The 18886-nt window shown below is 43.8% G+C and overlaps 1 protein-coding gene across 5 annotated transcripts in view; it reads left to right on the top strand.

Annotated features, from left to right (window-relative positions):
* Positions 1 to 18886, top strand: part of FOXK2 (forkhead box K2) — a 183679-nt gene that overhangs the window by 132022 nt on the left and 32771 nt on the right. For 4 of the 5 annotated variants that reach the window (XM_033961708.1, XM_033961707.1, XM_033961710.1 and 1 more), the window contains one exon: positions 5020 to 5226. In XM_033961708.1, the coding sequence (XP_033817599.1) occupies positions 5020 to 5226 (207 nt within the window). Of the gene's footprint in view, positions 1 to 5019; positions 5227 to 5428; positions 5588 to 18886 lie in introns of all 5 variants that reach the window. The other variant, XR_004540935.1, reaches the window with a different exon arrangement.

The following is an 18886-nucleotide window of genomic DNA, read 5'->3' as shown; positions in this document are numbered from 1 at the left end:
AGATGCTGGATGAAAGGGTAGTTGAGAAAAAGTGGATTTGTGGATGGAAACGAAAAAAAAGGAATGATACCAGACTTCCAGGGGAGGGAAGGGAAACGGAAGGGGAGGACAGAGATAGAAGAAGGAGACCCTGGCAAGCAAGTTATCAGAAGACAACCAGAGCCTGGGACCAACAAGATTTGAATAATGACCAGACAACAAAGGTAGGAAAAATGATTTTATTTTCAATTTAGTGATCAAAATGTGGCCGTTTTGAGAATTTATATCTGCTGTCTATATTTTGCACTATGGCCCCCTTTTTCTAAACCACAATAGCGTTTTTTAGTGCAGGGAGCCTATGAGCATCAAGAGCAGCGCAGGGCATTCAGCGCAGCTCCCTGCGCTAAAAAACGCTATCGCGGTTTAGTAAAAAGGGAGGGGGTATATTTGTCTATTTTTGTATAGTTGTCACTGAAGTGACATTGCATAAAGTCATCTGCCTTGATCTCTTTGAAAAAAAAACTTAGAATATAAATGATAATTAACATTTTCTCTGCGTACAGTGTGCTTTTTAAAATTTTATTCTTGGTAGATCATTTTGACTTGGTCATTTTAAAAGTAGCTCGCAAGCCAAAAAAGTGTGGGCACCCCTGATGTAACCCATTTTGGGTATAGGGAGAGGGATAGCACCATCTCATCCATTGCCTCAGACAGCAGAACTTATTTTAATGTCAAAATACACTGTTTCCCTGGATTGTTATAAGGTCGTTAATACAATAGTCCTGAAAAGTGCTCTCCCTCACAGAGCTATAAGTTTGATTTCTTTTTTGGTATCTTATCTTGAGTCTTTGTGAATTAATTTTTATTTTTAGCATCTGACCTGTTTCTCTAATGTAACACTTTTCTCATTTTCTGTATTAAATAATGTGTATGAGGGCGAATCATAGATTAAAGGCAATTTTTAAATTACATGATATCCAGAACAGAGCTTGCGAAATGCAATATATGTTCTCATACATTCCCTGTGGGATAGTTCGCCCAAACACAGGGCTCCTTTTACGAAGCCGCGTTAGCGGTTTTATCGCACACAACTTTTTAGTGCGCGCTAACCCCTGCGCTAGCCGAAAAACTACCGCCTGCTCAAGAGGAGGCAGTAGTGGCTAGCGCGGCCAGCAAATTAGCGTGCGCTATTACGCGCGTTAAACCGCTAAAGCGGCTTCGTAAAAGGAGCCCGCGGTGTAGCTCTCAGCCTTTAGTCATGTGGCAGACATGAGGTCAGGAATTGCAGGATTGCAAGATTGCACCATCGAAGAACAACGTGCAGTATTGCACTTTGGGCAGAGGGAGTGAAATCTGTGGAAATTCACCGTCAGATATCGACTCAGTACGTACATAGCACCATGAATCAACAAAAGGTTTATGAGTGGGTAAAAAGGTATAAAGTGAGAAGAACAGGTATAACTGATGAAGGTTGTTCTGGTCGTCAATCAAGATTGTTGTACACACAAGAACACATTGACAGGGTGGATGCCTTGATTACAGAAGACTGACGGATAATTATGTCTGAATTGGCTTCAAATTTGGATATCGGCTAATCTAAATTTGCCATAAAGTATGATGACTTGAGATACAGGAAAAGGTACACGATGAGTTCCCAAACAGCTTACTGATCTGCACAAGCAACAGCATGTGAAGGTTGCTACACAGTTCCTGAGACAGAATGAAGATCATCCAAGTATTCTAGAGAGAATTGTCACTGGTGACAAGACATGTGTGCATCACTGCAACCTGGAGAGCAAAAGACAAAACATGAAGCGGTGCTCACCTGACTTCGGGAGCAACCGAAAAAAGTCTCTGCAAGAATGCAGAAGCTAGTTGAACAATTCAACAAATGCGTCATCTTGCATGGGGACTATGTGAAAAAAAATGTTCAGTTGCTCACAGTTACTTCTAATAAAGCCGTACAATGTATTTTGCCTTTATTTTTGATTTACCTTTGTGCTGTATTTGATGTTGAGCATGAGCCTCCCTTATTTTTTGTACCCCATGTCCCTCATTGGGGTTCGGTGTTAATATGCTGGCACAATTTGCAGCTTGTTACTTTGCAATATTTGAGTTTCTGTGGGAGCTTACTTTCTTTGATTAAGGCTTAAGCCTTTTGTTGAATGCTTTTATGTTTTACTTATATATTCTGATATAATCTCTTCTGTAAGAACTTCAACTCAGAAACAACCTTGACTTCATTGTTATCAGAAGGAAGGGTTTGTTTGAGCAGAGGTCATCTCACTGTAATTTTACAATATGACCTGTCATGTGCTTTTAACTAAGTGGATCATTATCTTTTCTTATCAATTTTGAGTAGCTTGGGAATTACTGATAATGTTTTTAATTGGATTAAGGACTTAGCCTGTAGATCATACAAAGTGAAATTTCATGATTCTATGTTTAAAGTTTGGCATGTGGGCTCCCACAGGGGTCTCTTCTTTTACCTACTGTTTAATATCTTGATGTCCTCACTTAGGGGGCCCTTTTCCTAAAGTCACAGCAAAAGTGGCCTTAGCACACCAAGGCTACATGTGCCATAGCTGGAAATAGACTGCTTTTCCTATTTCCATAATTAATGACCATGTGCTAACTGCGCAATCAATGCACGGCCATTAAAAATATTACCCCGTGAGCCCTTACAACCACCATTTTACAGGTAGTAAAGGCTCCTACACTCGGTAGAGCTTACCAAAGCTTAGTAAAAGGACTCTGGTTTTTGTGGGGAAATGCAGGTTTTAAAGTATATAGCTATGTTGTTGGTCTTTACCTATTTTTCCTTCATACCAAACTGTTGAGTATCGTCAAAGATAAAATTTTATATCTTTGAATCCTGGAATCTAAAACATTCTCTTAAATTGAATAAGGAAAAAACCAAATCCTTGCTATTGGAAAATCCTAACAGTATTTGGAACGATAATATTTTAGAGTTGAGGAACTCTTAATTTCAAATTTAAACCAAGTATCAAAAGTCTGGGAGTTCTTTTCCAATTTGTTCACTATGGATTCACAGATTAATGTTAATTAGTTAATAAAAACTGCTCTTGTCTTAAGAAAAATGAGAAGAATTTGAGGGATTTTAGATCTCTGTTTTCACCTGATGGTGCAATCTCTTATTTTATTTTCCATGGACTATTATCAGGGCTTCTTTTGAGGGGGTACTGAGTACTGGCACCTTTTCCATTGCTTGGTTAAAAATGCCCCATGGTCCTCAAGTATTATTAAAAGAGCTCATGCTCTGCACACTCAGTACTGCCTTTTTAATTGATTCTGTAACAGCTTGCAGGTAGTCTGGCTACTGTGTGTGTGTGTGGGGGGGGGGGGGTCCCCTCAGTGATAACCCCTCTCCTGAAGAGTGTAGTCTGGTATTTGAGTTCCAGCACCTTTTTTGCTAGAAAAAATGAACTGATTATTGTAATATTCCTTACACTGGTTGTCAAAAAGAATCGACAAAAAAAAACAAACCTTCAAACTATTCAAAACACAGCAGCCTGACCTAAGTTTCTCCATTATAAATATGAGAGAGTCGTCATGTTAATTCAAATGCATTGGCATCCCCCAGAGGCTGGAATTCATTTCAGTTTGCATATTATGACTTTAAAATCTTGTATGGTTTGGCACCTGATGTTAGTGGGTGATCATCTGGCATCCAGTGATCGCATGGATTAATATTAAGACAGGTATAGAGAGGGCTCATTCAAAAGTAAAGGTTCTGGACTTTAAAAAAAACAACTAACTTTGTTTGGATGTGGGATTATGTCATGGATGGGAAGGTCTGGAAGGAGAAGAAATGCAGTGGGCAAAACTGAAAGGAGTTATTGTAAGGGTAACAAAATCTTTTTGTGAGGTGAGTAAGAAGAAAAGAAGGCTGCTTTGGTTCTCAAAACTAGTAACTGAGAAGGTAAGGAATAAGAGGTTAGCTTTCATAAACTACAAAAGATCACAGGAAGAGGAAGACAGGCACAAATATCTGGAAAAGTTAAGAGAGGCTGGTCGAGTAGTCAGGAAAGCAAAGATGGAAGTAAAAAATAGCTGACAGTAACATGGGGAGACAAGACATTTTTTAGATATCAGTAATAGGAAGAAGTACAAAAGTGGCATTTTGAGACTCAAAGGTGAAAGGGAGAAACATGTAGAATTTGATAAAGAAAAGGCTGAATTGCTTAACAAATATTTCTGTTCTGTGTTCATGGCTGAAGTGCTGGATGTGGGACCGCAGAAGACAAACACGAATAGGGATGGAGGAGTGGTAGACCCTGATCAATTTTCAGAGGGTTGTGTTCATGCTAGCTAGCTAAATTAAAGATGGTAGTACCTGGCAAATTTAAGTTGGCTTCTTTTTGAGAGTTATTTGATGCTATGTCTACCAGGGCTACTCTTTTGTTGACCACCTCTAGAATCTGATTTTAAAAAGTGATAGATAAATGCTTATTTTTATAAAAAGTTAGATTTGTTGTATGATCAAAAGATATATCCATTTCCTGATGTCTACAGAGCTACAAAGGTATGGAGGAAGGTGGTTCTTCAGTATAAGGACAACGTTTTGGCTTTGGGAGCCACTTTCTTGCATTCTCCTGTAAATGTTTAGTTATATTTGAGGAAAATTGATATTTCTTTTTAGCTCTTGACCAGCTTGAGAAATTTCTTTAGAATAAAACTTGAGGATTACATTTTAATTATATTACTTTATTAGCTACGGGATAGGAATGTGGGTTTAGGGAACATAGATTTTGTTTTGAGGTTGTTTTTTCCAGAATAGATTAATTGAAATTTCCTTTATTAATGCAGTCTTTCTCCAAAATTTAAGCTCGGTAGATAAATGTACTAGATTGCAGTATACAGTAAGTAGTTTTTTGTCCGGATATTTACTTGTTTGATATAAGTACATTTGTAAAATATTTTTTAGAAAAGTGAGTGCTTGTAAATCTATGTAAGACTTGATTTTGAAATCATGTTCTGACATTCAAATTTCTCATTAGTCTTCTATTTTGTTTACAGTTAAAGTAGAGCCTCTTCCTGCTATTAGCCATGCCACGATAGGAGCTGCTAGTCGTATCATTCAGACCTCACAAGCTGCACCTTTGCAGACAGTTACCATAGTACAGCAGGCACCACTGGGCCAACATCAGCTACCAGTAAAAGCTGTAACACAAAATGGAACACACATGGTCTCCACCACAGTGATACAAGGACAAGTCAATACTGGTAAGAGCTTTTGATGTTTTGGAAAAGGTTTGAAAGTTCGCCCTTCTTGCTAATTTTTAGTTATGAATATTCCTTATGGCTCCACATTTGCTCATGTGGTCTGGTACTTTGAGGCCATGTACTACTGGAGTTTAGCTGTCTTAAGCGCCTTTTGGCAGTTGTAATTCAGAACACTTAGAAGTTTTTTTCCACTTACTATTAGATTTGAGACGTCTATCTTCCTCTCTGGACCAATGGACAAGGATATCTTGCTGGTCAAGCCTGGAAGAGGGAAGATTTCTTTGAAGTTGGGCTTTTCCTGCCTTCTCTGAGCATTTCTGATATACCTGTAGCCAGACCCATCACCTCAAGTGGAATACAGGTTCACAACAATCTTGAGTGGGGCTTAAACAAGGCTACCTTGTACCACAGCACATAGTCAAATCTAAGGGTTGACCCACTCATAAATTGCCTTTAAAATGAATAACGCATTTATCATGAATACTGTGTTCCATCTTAGCTAAGTACATGAGCATTTGCTCATAAATTTTAGGAGCGTCACTCACAGATTTTATATGGTCACTCACAAAAATACTTGTAGTACAGTAGGTATGTCATTCTGGATTGTAGGGTATTCTCCCCATGCTTGCGAGCCATGCAGAAGGAATCCACTACAGCTTTTCAACTCCTTTTCCTTCTACCGAGGGCTCTGCTTTCCCCTTCAGTTTTTCTTTCTGCACATGCGCCAGAAGGAGTCTTTCTGATCTACTCTCTTATTTTTTTGGTGCTCAGAGCTCCCCCAAATTGGGGGGAAAGCTGGAGGAGAAGCAGACTGAGGTCTGCAGTTGACAGGCCAATTCCTATGTGGTACTTATTAGCCAGCCAGCAGTAACTTTTGTGGAGCTTGGGGTCCGGTCCTCTAGAAGCTTTGCTTGCCTACTGGGTGACAAGAGCTTGAACACAAGCTGTCACACACTTATAGGGTGCTCAGCGGGGCTCTTCTGGGTGTCTGCTGTGTTTTGCCTCCCACCTTTTGCATGCGTGGGTTCACGGGAGTTTGAAGATCAGTCAAGACTTCAGTCCAACTGGCAGCCTGAAGATTTCAGGGTGGGAGGACAGTTCCATTGAGGCAGTGATTTCTTCTCCCAGATCCAGCTTCTTTTAGAGCTGAGGCAGGCTGCATCACATATACAGCACAGGTCACAATGAGTAAGGCCTACAACCTAAGAGGAAATCAGGAGGGGTGGGAGGTGTCCTGAAAAAGCTGATTTTATTCTCCTTCCTTTAGAGTCCCTACCTCTAAAATCCCTTTTTCTGAGTTTTTTATTTTTAGTTAAGCTGTTTTGGAGTTGGGGGGGGGGGGTTGTGCCAAAATGCTGCCGCCGTCACCATCTTGGATTTCCCCCAATTTTTTATTTTTTTTTTCAAAATTCTCCAGATCCTTCAAAAATCTGTTTTGCATCAAAACTTGCAGGGATGGAATGCTCAGGCTCTTCTATTCCTAATTCATGCCAAATTTGTGCTGGATGGACGCCAGAAGAACACCCTTTCATCACATGCTGCGCAGAATGTGAAGAGAGCGGGAGCTTCAGGCTTAGCCTCTCCTTGGGTCTCTAGGGCTGAGGAGATATTGGAGGACCTGTCTATAGGAGAAAATCTCTTCCAGAGCACTGGAACAATGGCTTACCTAAGCATAGGAATGTGGAAGCTGCAGGGCCCAAGAGACACCAGATGGAATCGCCTAAAGGGGACTCTGTGCTACCTAATGCAGTATTTTCTTCTGAATTTGTTAACTGAAGAAGAAAACCGACAAACCCATACAAGACCAAAAAACAACCCCACCAAAGATCACTCATATACCCCAAAACATGTGCATATGTGAACATCAGAGCCATAGGCCCCCAAACAGAATGCATAAAAAACTGGATAGAAGAAGACAACCTAGACTGCCTTTTCCTCACAGAGACCTAGCTTACCTCTGACTCGGACCCCAGAATAACTGAAGTTTTCCCAAAGAGCCACAAGTTAACAATAGTCTGCAGAGAAAATAAAAGAGGAGGAGGAATTGCCATCATAGCCAGAAACACCATAAACCTAAAAATACAAGACAAAACAACCAACCCATGCATGGATTTACTAGCCTATCAACTTTCAAGCATATTGCTCAAAGGAACACTAACTTGCATACTCTGCTACGTAACCCCAAATAACTGAAACACAGCAAAACTAATATTTGAAGAATTCATATATTGAAACTCACTAACGACAACCTACAACCTAATCCTAGGAGACCTAAACCTTCACCTCGAGAACCAATCCTACAAACATGTAGAAACTTTACTATAATACCTCGAGGCCTTAACATATAAAATCCTAGATCCTCAAACCACACACGAAAAAGGTCACCAATTCGACATTGCAGCCTACATGTCCCAACAACCCACACAACCAGAGATCCAAACATCAAATGGAAAATGGAACTGTTCCATATGGTCTGATTACTACACATACTCCTTCGAAATCAATTGGACCAATAACAAAAGCATTCCAGTTAATCAAAAAATAACTTACAACTCACGCAAACATATCGACTCCACCATATTCTGGACAAAAGCAGACACCATAATCCAATACTACACACCCAAAGACTTCATCTCACAATGGAACCATCTAAGTATTGCAACCCTGGACGAACTAGCCCCAGAAAAACCCAAAACCAAATTCCACAGAAAATCAGACAAGTGGTTCGACAACGAACTACTCCAACTCAAAAGGCAATGCAGACAACTAGAAAGAAAATGGAGGAAAAGCAGCCAAGAACCCACAAAAACAGCATGGAAAATAATGAACCAAAAATACAAGCAAAAACTGAAAGAAAAAAGAAAAACATACTACTCAAAGCAAATAGAAGGACCCCAAGACACAGAAAAGCTATTCCAGCTACTAAAAAATCTCATAGATACCACACCTTACCTAGCTAACAGTAACTCCCCCCCCTCAGCCACCCTCTTAGCCACATACTTCAAAAGCAAGATTGCAAACATCAGAGCAACGTTCTACAGAATTCCCACTCAAACAGAAGAGACCTCATTTCCCCCCACAGAAAAAGAATCAGTTGCAGCAGATAGAACCTGGTCCCACTTCGCACCCATACAGTGGTCCGACTTTAACAAACTATATAATAAATACAACCACGCAGCCTTACCACGTAACCTTAACCACTGCCCCCCCATACCTATTGAAAGCCTCAAGTACACTATTCCGCTCCCTGCTCCTACAATGGATACAATCTCTACTCTTAGATGGACATTTCCCACAAGATCTCAGCGAAATCATCATAACTCCGATACTAAAAGACCCCAAAGGAACAATGGACCAACCATCCAACTACAGACCCATAGCCTCAATCCCACTGTACATCAAACTGACGGAAGGCCTCGTAGCTAAAACCTTAACGTCATACCTAGAAAACCACAACTTACTCCCCCCCACACAGTCAGGCTTCAGAACTAACTACAGCACTGAGATCCTGGAGGGTCAGACAGTCAGTCTTCTCGGACAATAATGGACACATCTAGACAGCATCTCTGTACGGGCAAGAAAATCCTGCTCATACAACTAGACCTCTCTGCAGCCTTCGACCTGGTAGACCATGACATCCTCCTACAAACATTAGACTCCATAGGAATCTCAGGCAAGGTACTCACATGGTTTAAAGGCTTCCTACAATCCAGAACCTATAGGATTAAAACAAATAAAGAAAAATCAGAACCATGGTCCAACCCCTGCGGAGTTCCTCGGGGATCACCTCTTTCTCCCACACTATTCAATATATACATAGCCTCCCTCAGCTACTACCTAGACAAACATGGCATAACCTCATACAGCTATGCAGATGACATCACCATTCTCCTCCCCTTTGACCACCCAGAATCCACCATGACAGGCACAATACGCAGAACTCTCGAAATAATAGCAACATGGATGACTAATCGCAAACTAAAACTTAACTCTGACAAAACAAAATTCATCCTCCTAGAAAACAGCAAAACTCCAACCTTAACAAACCTAGTAATAAACTCAATATCATACCCCATTCAACCCACACTAAAACTTCTTGGAGTACTGATCGACAGGCTGGACCTCACAACCACAAATCAAAAAAGTAATAAAAACATCATTCATGACTATGAGAAACCTAAGACAAATCCAAAAATTCTTTGACAGGAAACAATTCCAACTTTTGGTACAATCTCTTATCCTTGGACTTATAGACTACTGCAACATACTATACCTCCCCTGCCCAGAACCATGATAAAGTAATTACAAACAATACAAAATACAGCCCTAAGACTCATCTACTCATTGAAAAAATATGATAACATAACAGAAGCATACCACGACTCACACTGGCTCCCAATACAAGCAAGAATACACTTCAAATTCTACTGCCAACTATACAAAGCTATTAATGGAGAAAGCCCAACCTACTGGAACAACTGACTAACACAATTCAACTCAACCAGGCACAGGAGAACCCACTCACTATTCACACACCCACCAACCAAAAATGTCAAACGAGGAAAACTATATGACACCCTAATGGCCACCAAAGCAGCTAAACTGGACAGACAAATCACCAATCTGCTATCTACGACCACAGACTACAAAACCTTCAAAAAAGAAACCAAAACCCTACTCTTCAAAAAACATATAAAACCTGTCTAACATGACAAGTTCCTTCCCTAACTCCACCAACCACACACTCCACCCATATCTAATCTAAAATGTTTCGAATAACCCAACATGTTGCTCCTTAAGTTCTCGACAATTCTTATGTAATGCTTACGACAATTCTTATGTAATGTTACAACTCCTGTAACCTCCTGACAACTCTTGTGTAATCCGCCTTGAACCGTAAGGTAAAGGTGGAATAGAAATCACTAATGTAATGTAATGATGTGGAGAACTTACTTGGATGACCGAGATTCCCTGGGGCTGTCTGGCAGAGACCCAGGAGGCATGCGAGGGGGCTTGAGCTTCCAGAGGTTGGCCAGGTCAGAGACTCAGAACGAGGGGTCTATCTATGCCTTTGCTGTCATAGAGCAGGAGCAAGTAAGCAAGATGCACTGATGGCCTTCAACCATGGGGATAACTTCACAGTAGGCTGGCTTTTCAAGCCCTCAGCTCTGATAGAGCTCATTCTTGACTCCCTGTGGGAGTTGCAGCTAGACTCCAAGCAGGTCCCATTTGCTCCATGCTCTATCCTGAGCAGAGTGAGAGCCCAGGCTACATCTTGTTTTCCCTGGCATCCTGTTATGTGTTAGTCACAGAGCATTGGAATGCTCCTAAAGGCTCAGTAAAGGTAGTCAAGACCTATGGCTCGGCTGTATCTGATGGCATAGGAATGTCGGCAGATGTTTCCTCAGCCCAAGGTGGATTCCTTAGCAGCATATCTCTGCTAAGATATGCAGGATCGCAGTGTGGATGTGTTCCTGAAAAGACAGCTTAAAGCACTGGCCTTGGAAATCAAAGCACCTGCAGCAGTCTCTTTTGTGGCACTTGCTTGTCATATCAGGTTGTGTGAGCTTACACTAGCGGAGCACGAGCCTTTTCCCCAGCTTCTATTCACAGGAGTGGATTAGTGGCTGATGCCCTTATGGCATCATCAAAGTCATGAGCAAAGTCTTGGCTTATTCCATCTCAGCCCGAGGAATGCTCTGGGTCAGACAATGAGTGGAAGATTCCACCTCCAAGATTACGCTCAGCAGACTTCCTTTCTAGGGACAAATGTTTGGAAAGGGACTGGACAATCTTATAGCCAGAATGGCAGATCATAGGTTGCAGTCTGTATCTGAGAGCAGACCGCAAACTTCGAAAGGCTCCAGGCAGTCTAAGTTTCATGACTCCAGTTGCTGTCAGCAGTACTCAGGGAGGAGTCTTATCTCAGAGATCCTATCAGGGATCATGACAGAGATTTTCAGGATCTAGGTGGAACCAAGCCTCCAGTTCTTGTTCTGCTTCAGCCTCCAAGAAAGCACAATGATGCTAGGACTAGAGCCATTCCTCTGAAGAGGGCACAGATCTCGTCATATCATTAGGTGCTAGAGATCATTCAGAGCGATTACAATCTCTAGTTCGCCCATCCTTTAATGGTCTGGTTTGTGGACTCCCCTGCAAGGCAAACAGAGAAGGCAAGCAAATTCTTAGCAACAGTGCAGAGACTGGTAGAATTTCAGACCATAGATCCCATAACATCTGAAGAATCAGGCTTGAGCAGATACTCCATATACTGTACTTTATAGTTCCCTAGGAAGGCTCAGAAGATTGGAGATCTGTACTAGCTCTCAACACATGTCAGCGTGGCTCTGAAAGTTCCATGCTTTCACATGGAAACAGTATGGACAGTCATCACAGCAGTAGTACCAGGAGAATGTTTGGCTTCCCTACACTTGATAGAAGCCTATCTGTATATTTCCAGAGCACAGAAAATTCCTGAGATTCCATGTCCTAGAGAAACATTTCCAGTTCTTGGTACTTCCCTATGATCTGGCAACAGCACTTTGCACGTTCACTAATGTGATGGTGGTGGTTGCTGCACATCTTTGCAGGGCAGGATTACAAGTGCATCCATGTTGGGATGATTGGCTGATTAGAGCTCCATCATTTTGAAAGAAGATAGAGCAGTGAATCAAATAGTCCAGGTCTTGCAGAGCCTGGTCTGGATAGTGAATTCTAACAAGAGCCAACAGGTTCCTGGAATTTCTGGGACTTCTGTTCAATACAGCAGAAGACAATGTTTATCTTCCAGAACCACGCAGATGGAAGATTTGCTCCCAGATTATAGAGAATAATGGTCAGGCCAGCCCTGTCAGCATGATGCTACCTCCAGGTGCTAGACTTCATGGCAGCCACTATAGATGTGGCTCCTTGGCGAAGGCTCACATGTGTCCCCTTCAGAACACGATGTTGTCTTGGTGATCCTTACAAATGTATTCTCTTCAGATGACACTCTCGTGGACCCCAGAATATCCCAACAGCATGTCATGGTGGCTCCATCCACAGTCATTATTGAAAGGTATGCCCTCCAGATAACCTCATGGGTTATCCTGACAATGGATGCCATCCTGTTTGGCTGGGGAGGTCATTCCAATAGGTACTCAGTCCAGGAGTGGTGGTCAGCTGCCCTTAGAAAGTGGTCCATCAACAGGCTGGAGCTTCAGGTCATTCAATTGACGTTACAGAAGCTGAAGCAGAGTCTGGAGGGTCAGGCAGTCAGTCTTCTCGGACAATGCTACAACAGTGGAATATGTCAAACGCCAAGGAGGCATCAAAAGTGCCCAGCTGCATCCCACTTTGTTAATCTGATGTAGAGAGCTTACTTGGATGGCCGAGATCCCCAGGGTGGTCTGGCAGCGACCCAGGAGGAATGCAAGGGGGCTTGAGCTTCCAGAGTGTGCCTGTCTCAGTATCAGAGGCTGGCCAGGATCTGGTGGACCTTTTGGTCAGAGACTCAGAGAACAAAGAGTCATCTGTATGCCTTTGCTGTTGCCCTTCCTGCTGGGAGAGACAGGGTCATAAGCAGAAGCAAGTAAGTAAGATGTACTGGTGGCCCTCAACCACGGGGATGACCCCATGGTAGGCCAGTTTTTCAAACCCTCAGCTCTGTTAGAGCTCATTCTTGACTCCCTGTGGGAGTTGCAGCTACTCTCCCAGCAGGTCCCATCTTCTCCATGCTTTATCCTAAGTGGAGTGAGAGCCCATCTTTTCTCTGGCATCCTGATATGAGTTTTTTTAATCACAGAGCATTGGAATGCTCCTGAAGGCTCATTAAAGGTACTGGCTCTCAACACATGTACTCCACCTTCACCTTCAAGCTATTTCCACCACGCATATAGCAGGAGTGGTCAATGTCCATGATGTGCATGTTATCTGCAAAAGCATTCCAAGCCATTGTTTGTCACTGAACCCAATAGCTTCAGAGAGCAACAAGAAAGCAGACCATTTCTTCAATCAAAGATCCAAGCCCGGAAATGCAGGGCTGGATTCCCTGATTCAGCCGTGGCCAAAGAAAAAAACTCTTGTACATCTTCCTCCATGGCCCATGATAGGGTGTATACTACATGGTATAGCAAATCACCCAGAGAAAGTGGTGCTTGTGGCACTAGATGGCCACGCCATCTGTACAGTAGTACGTGGACTTAGTACATATACAGAAGGACAAATGTCTCAGACTACAAGTACATCCTGATCTTCTCTCTCAGGGCCCAGTGGTAATAGAAGATCCAGACCGCTTTGGTCTTACGGCATGGTGCACTGCATACAAATACGCTAGTGCAGGGCTGCCCAAGTCTGGTCCTTGAGATCTACTGGAGGCCAGGTTTTCTGGATATCCACAATGAATATGCATGAGAGAGATTTTCCCACACTGCCTTCTTGGTATGCAAATCTCTCTCATGCATGTTCATTATGGATATCCAGAAAACCTGGCCTGCCAGTAGATCTTGGGGACCGGACTTGGGCAGCCCTGTGCTAGTGCATGAAAGAAAAGGTGGAACCGTTTAGTCTCTGATATCAGTGATGCTGTTTTTTCTCCAAGCAGGTCTTGACAAAAGCCTCGCAGTGGACTCGCTTAGGATCCAAGTAACAGGTTTCTTGTGTTTCAGAGCCCAAGAAAGGCAAAGCTCCCCTGACCTCATCCAGACATTGCCAGATTCCTGAAAGGGATGCTAAGGCTTAGACCACTGGTAAAACAACTGTTTATGTTGTGAAATCTTAATGTGGTCTTGCACAGACTCAGTCAGGTTCCGTATGGACCTATTCAAGAGGCGTCCTGGATGGATGTTAGTCAAGACTGTTTTACTCATGGCCATTACGTCAGTGAGGATCATCTCGAAACTACAGGCACTGTTGTGCAGGCAGCCCTTCCTCAAGATCACTAGTGCGGGAGTTTCTTTTCGCACAGTCTTGTCCTTTTGGCCGAAAGTTGTTTCGGCTTTCCATGTTAATCAAAGAAGTAAGATTACCAGCATTCTAGACCACAGGATCAGAGAAGGACAGGGTTCTGAGAAATCTGGATGTGAGGAGTCCTACGTTATCTAGGAATTACTAATGAGTTCGGACTGTCTGACCATCTGTTTGTGCTCACCAGTCAGGCTAGATACGACAGACCAGCATCAAAGGCTACCATTTCAAGATAGATACTGATGGCCATCTCATTGGCATATATTGCCTGTGACAACCAATTCCCAACCTCCTTGAAGGCACATTCCACAAGAAGCGTAGTCTTGTGGGCGAAAGCTTGGGTGAATTTTGCCCGGGGAGATTTGTAGGGCAGTAACCTGGTTCACTCTGCATATTCTCTCCAAGTTCTACAGAGTGGACGTGGCAGCAATGGAGGACACTGTCTTTGGGTCCTTGGTTTTAAGAGCAGGCGTAGAAGTCCTATCCTGCAGTCTAGAATGACACACCTATTGCACTAGAAAAAGAGATTAGGTTCTTACCTTGCAAATATCTTTTATCCCAGGACACGTAGGCAGCATATTCTTAACAGGGGGTGATGTCACCGACGGAGCCCCCCAGCGGACAGCCTTGAAAGCAGACTTGCTTGAAGATATTTATAAGAGCTTCCGAGTGTTGCACTGCGCATGCGCAAGTGCCTTCCCGCCCGAGTTAGGGCGCGCGTCTCCTGTGAGGAACCTCAGTTCAACCTTTTCCGCGGAGCCGAGAAGTTTTCTTCTTTAGCTCTGCAGCCTTCGTTGCCTTCTCTCACTGTGGCTTTTGTTATTTTATTAGTCACTCTGCTCGCATTTCGTTATTTTTTTCTTTCTCATACCGTATTTAAAAATTTTTTTTAAACTTTTATTTTTTATTTTTTCTTCTGGCAGCGGCCTTACGGCCTAGGCCTGGCCGCTTACCTCGTTCAGTAAGTCAGGCTTCGTTTTTTCTATGTCCTGGCCTCTAACCGGGTTCAAAAAGTGTAGCCAGTGCAACAAGACCCTTTCAATCACCGATACCCATAGTCAGTATATTGTTTGTCTGGGTTCTGAACATTGTCCCGACGCTTGTTCGCGCTGTGCTACCCTCCAACCTCGGGCCCTTCGTCGGCGCCGTGCCAAGGTTCTTCAACTTTTTGGCACGATGGACCAGCCGGCTGACAAGGTCTCGACCTCGGCTTCGGGGGCAGCTTTGACCTCTTAAGTCCTCGACCTCAACTCCAGCTTCTGCCTCCACCAAGGCCTCGATCCCGACTCCTTCAGCCTCGAAGGCCTTGGCGGCATCTCCTCTGAAGATCTCGACAGGTAAGTCTCCTGTCTCTCCTTCAGGTACTACTTCTAAGAAGCCTCCAGAGTCACAGGCATCCCAGGCCATATCTACCGGCCTACCTGCCTCGACTAGACCTCCAGCTAAGCGTGCCTCCAAGCATCGGGAATACTCAACCTCAAGATCGCCCTCTTTGGAGCGCACTGCTGCACCTTCGAGACATGATCCTTTTGCCTCGGTGCCCATGTTCGAGAACATGTTAAAAGCCATTCTAACCATGCACATTTCCTCGGTCATGGCTCAACTCCTCCCGTCCTCGACCCGGCTTCCTGTGAGCCAGCCTGAGCGGCAGTCTGAGACCCCGGTGGAAGCATCTAGAGGCAAGCCTCGGAAGTCTCGCCGGTTCTTGTCCAGTGACTTTTCACCTACTCCTCGGACACAGTCTCCTCCACCTCGACCGAAGCATCGCTCGAGACATTCGAGGCATCTCGCTTCCAAACTTCCTCAGGAGACATCTCTTCAACAGAAACCTTCGCCGCCTTTGGATACTGAGACTTCTTCCAAATCTAAACATAAGTCTCGCAAAGCTATTACACCGGCTGCTTCTCCTTGAAGTCCATCGAGGTCTCCTCCATCGAGACCACCTCCGAGAGAGCCTTCTCCTGCCTCGACCCACTCTTCCTCGAACCCTGGGAACTTCACCATCGAGGGTTTTAAAGCGCAAACACTCACTCACTCCTCCTCACGCAGGCAGTGCAGCTTCCTCAATCACTGTGGGCCTTGACTCTGAGCCTCTGTCTGAGTATTCCAGAGAGGCTTCTCCCTCCTATTTAGTAGTTTTTCGGTCTCGCACTCCTTCTCCGGAAGATGCCTCGACCTCGAAATCTGCCTCTTTGGCCAGGTTCGTCTTCGACATGGGAAAAGCTCTTCAACTGGATCTCCACTCTGATTCCAAGTATACACCTGAATACTTGGCCGACATGGAGTTGCCTCATCCACCCAAGGAAACCTTGAGGCTTCCTATGACTCCAGTATTGAAGCAAACTTTGATAAGGAATATGGAAACTCCTTATTCCATCACAGCCATTCCATCCAAGCTGGAATCCAGGTATCGCACAGTACCCTGCAAAGGCTTCGAGAAATCTCAATTATTCCATCAGTCTTTGGTGGTGGAATCTTCTTTAAAGAAAGCTCATTCATCTAAGCTTTACGCTGTGGTCCCTCCAGGCAGGGAGGGTCGTACCATGGACAAGTTTGGCCGCAGATTATACCAGAATTCTATGATGGCTAGCAGAATTCTCAGTTATACCTACATTTTCACGGCTTATTTCAACCATTTCTTCAAATTACTGCCTAAATTCTACCCTGCTCTTGAGGAACAAAGTCTTCCAGAATTCAAACAGATCATCAGAACTCTGTCTCAACTTCGCCTCTTCATGTTGCAAGCCACATACGATGCTTTTGAGCTCTCTTCTAGAGTTTCGGCCTTTGCAGTAGCCATGCGCTGTCTTGCCTGGATCCACATTGTTGATACTGATCCCAATCTGCAGGACCGTCTAACCAACATGCCTTGCCAGGGGAATGAACTCTTTGATAATTCTTTTGAAGCTGCTACAAAGCGCCTCTCTGAACATGAGCGCTCTTTTGCTTCCTTGATTCTGCCGAAGCCTAAGACCCCTCCTGCTCGGCCATAAAAGCAACCACCGCGTCGTTATCCCCAAAAACCGACACCAGCTTTCTCCAGGCCTCCGTCTAGAAGGCCTTCACAACAACAACGACAACAGAAGGCTTAGACTCCTGCTGCGACTAAACCAGCTGTCTTTTTGACATTCCCATTCTGAGCATGCCAATCTCCCTGCATCACAATTCTCTTCTGCCCATAGGAGGTTGTCTTCACCATTTTTATCACCAGTGGGAGATGATCACCTCAGATCTCTGGGTTCTCACCATCCTTCGGGAGGGATACTCACTTTACTTTCTTCAGGTGCCTCCAGATCGCCCTCCAAGAGTGTCCTTCCAATTCGTCACAACTTCCCCTTCTTCTTCAGGAAGCTCAAGCTCTTCTTCGCCTTCGAGCTGTCGAGGAGTTTCCTCTAAACCAGTGTTTTTCAACCGCTGTTCCGCCGCGAGATGTTGCCTGGTGTGCCGCAGGGCCGCCATCAGGGCAGTACTACCAGTCCTGCATTCAGGGGCCCGGAGCTGACAGGGGGCCCGAGGCAGGGGCGCCAGTAGCTCGCCAAGGCAAAGTGAGTCGATCACACAGGACTCACTTTGTCTTGGCGATCTAATCTATCGAGCCGATAAGTCTTCTTCTCCCCGACGTCAATTCTGCAGTCGGAGAGGAAGTTCGGGCCAGCCAATCGCTGCCTGGCTGGGCGGAACTTCCTCTCCGATTGCAGAATTGACGTCAGGGAGAGCATGCGTCGGCGTCGGCTTTGGGGCCTGTTATCCATTGGTGGGTCCTGTTCCCCGATGGCAGCGGCAGTGGCAGTGGCTTGGGGAACGGCAGGGAGAAAGAAAGAAAGGGGGCAGGCAGGGAAACAGAAGGAAAGAAAAGAAACAGAAAAAAAGAAAGAAAGGTCAGGGAGAGAGGAAGAAAAAGTTGGGGGAGGGAATGAGGTGTGGAGGAGAGAAAACATACAGGCTGATAGAAGGGAAGAAAGATTGGATGCACAGTCAGAAGAAGAAAGTGCAACCAGAAATCACCAGACAAGGTAGGAAAAATGATTTTATTTTAAATTTAGCAAAGTGGAGGCAGTATTACCACAGTTTTCAAAGGAATTTGCCCAAATAACTTAATAGTTAACTGGGTAAATTCCCAGAGATGAAAACTTCCTTTCACTTACTATGCACAGTTCTGAATTTATATCTGCTGTCTATATTTTACAATATGGTCACCTTTTACTAAACCGCAATAGTGGTTTTTAGCGCAGGGAGCCTATGAGCGTCAAGAGCAGCGCTGGGCATTCAGCGCAGCTCCCTGCGCTAAAAACTGCTATTGTGGTTTAATAAAAAGGATGGAGGGTATATTTGTCTATTTTTGTATGCTATAAAAACCAAATACAGAGAGAGACTGAGAGCTGTTGACGAAGAGCTACGTGTGTGTCTTTCTTCGATTCCAGCCAGAATATCAGCTTTGTGTTCAGCCAAACAGGCCCAGGTTTCGCACTGAATAAAGTATTTTATAATTTTTCACTATTCTGTTTACTTAATATTTCATAATAAAGTAATTATAAAATACTTTCTTTGTGTTTATTTGATTCCTATTCAAGAGAATTACTTTATATATAGTCAATATAGGCACAGAGTTAAATTTTTTAACATTTTCTAATGGTGGTGTGCCTCGTGATTTTTTTCATGAAACAAGTGTGCCTTTGCCCAAAAAAGGTTGAAAAACACTGCTCTAAACCAACGGGAC

The sequence above is a fragment of the Geotrypetes seraphini genome, chromosome 10 (genome assembly GCF_902459505.1).
Source record: "Geotrypetes seraphini chromosome 10, aGeoSer1.1, whole genome shotgun sequence".
Classification (NCBI taxonomy): Eukaryota; Metazoa; Chordata; class Amphibia; order Gymnophiona; family Dermophiidae; genus Geotrypetes; species Geotrypetes seraphini.
This window is presented reverse-complemented; position numbering and strand designations above follow the sequence as displayed.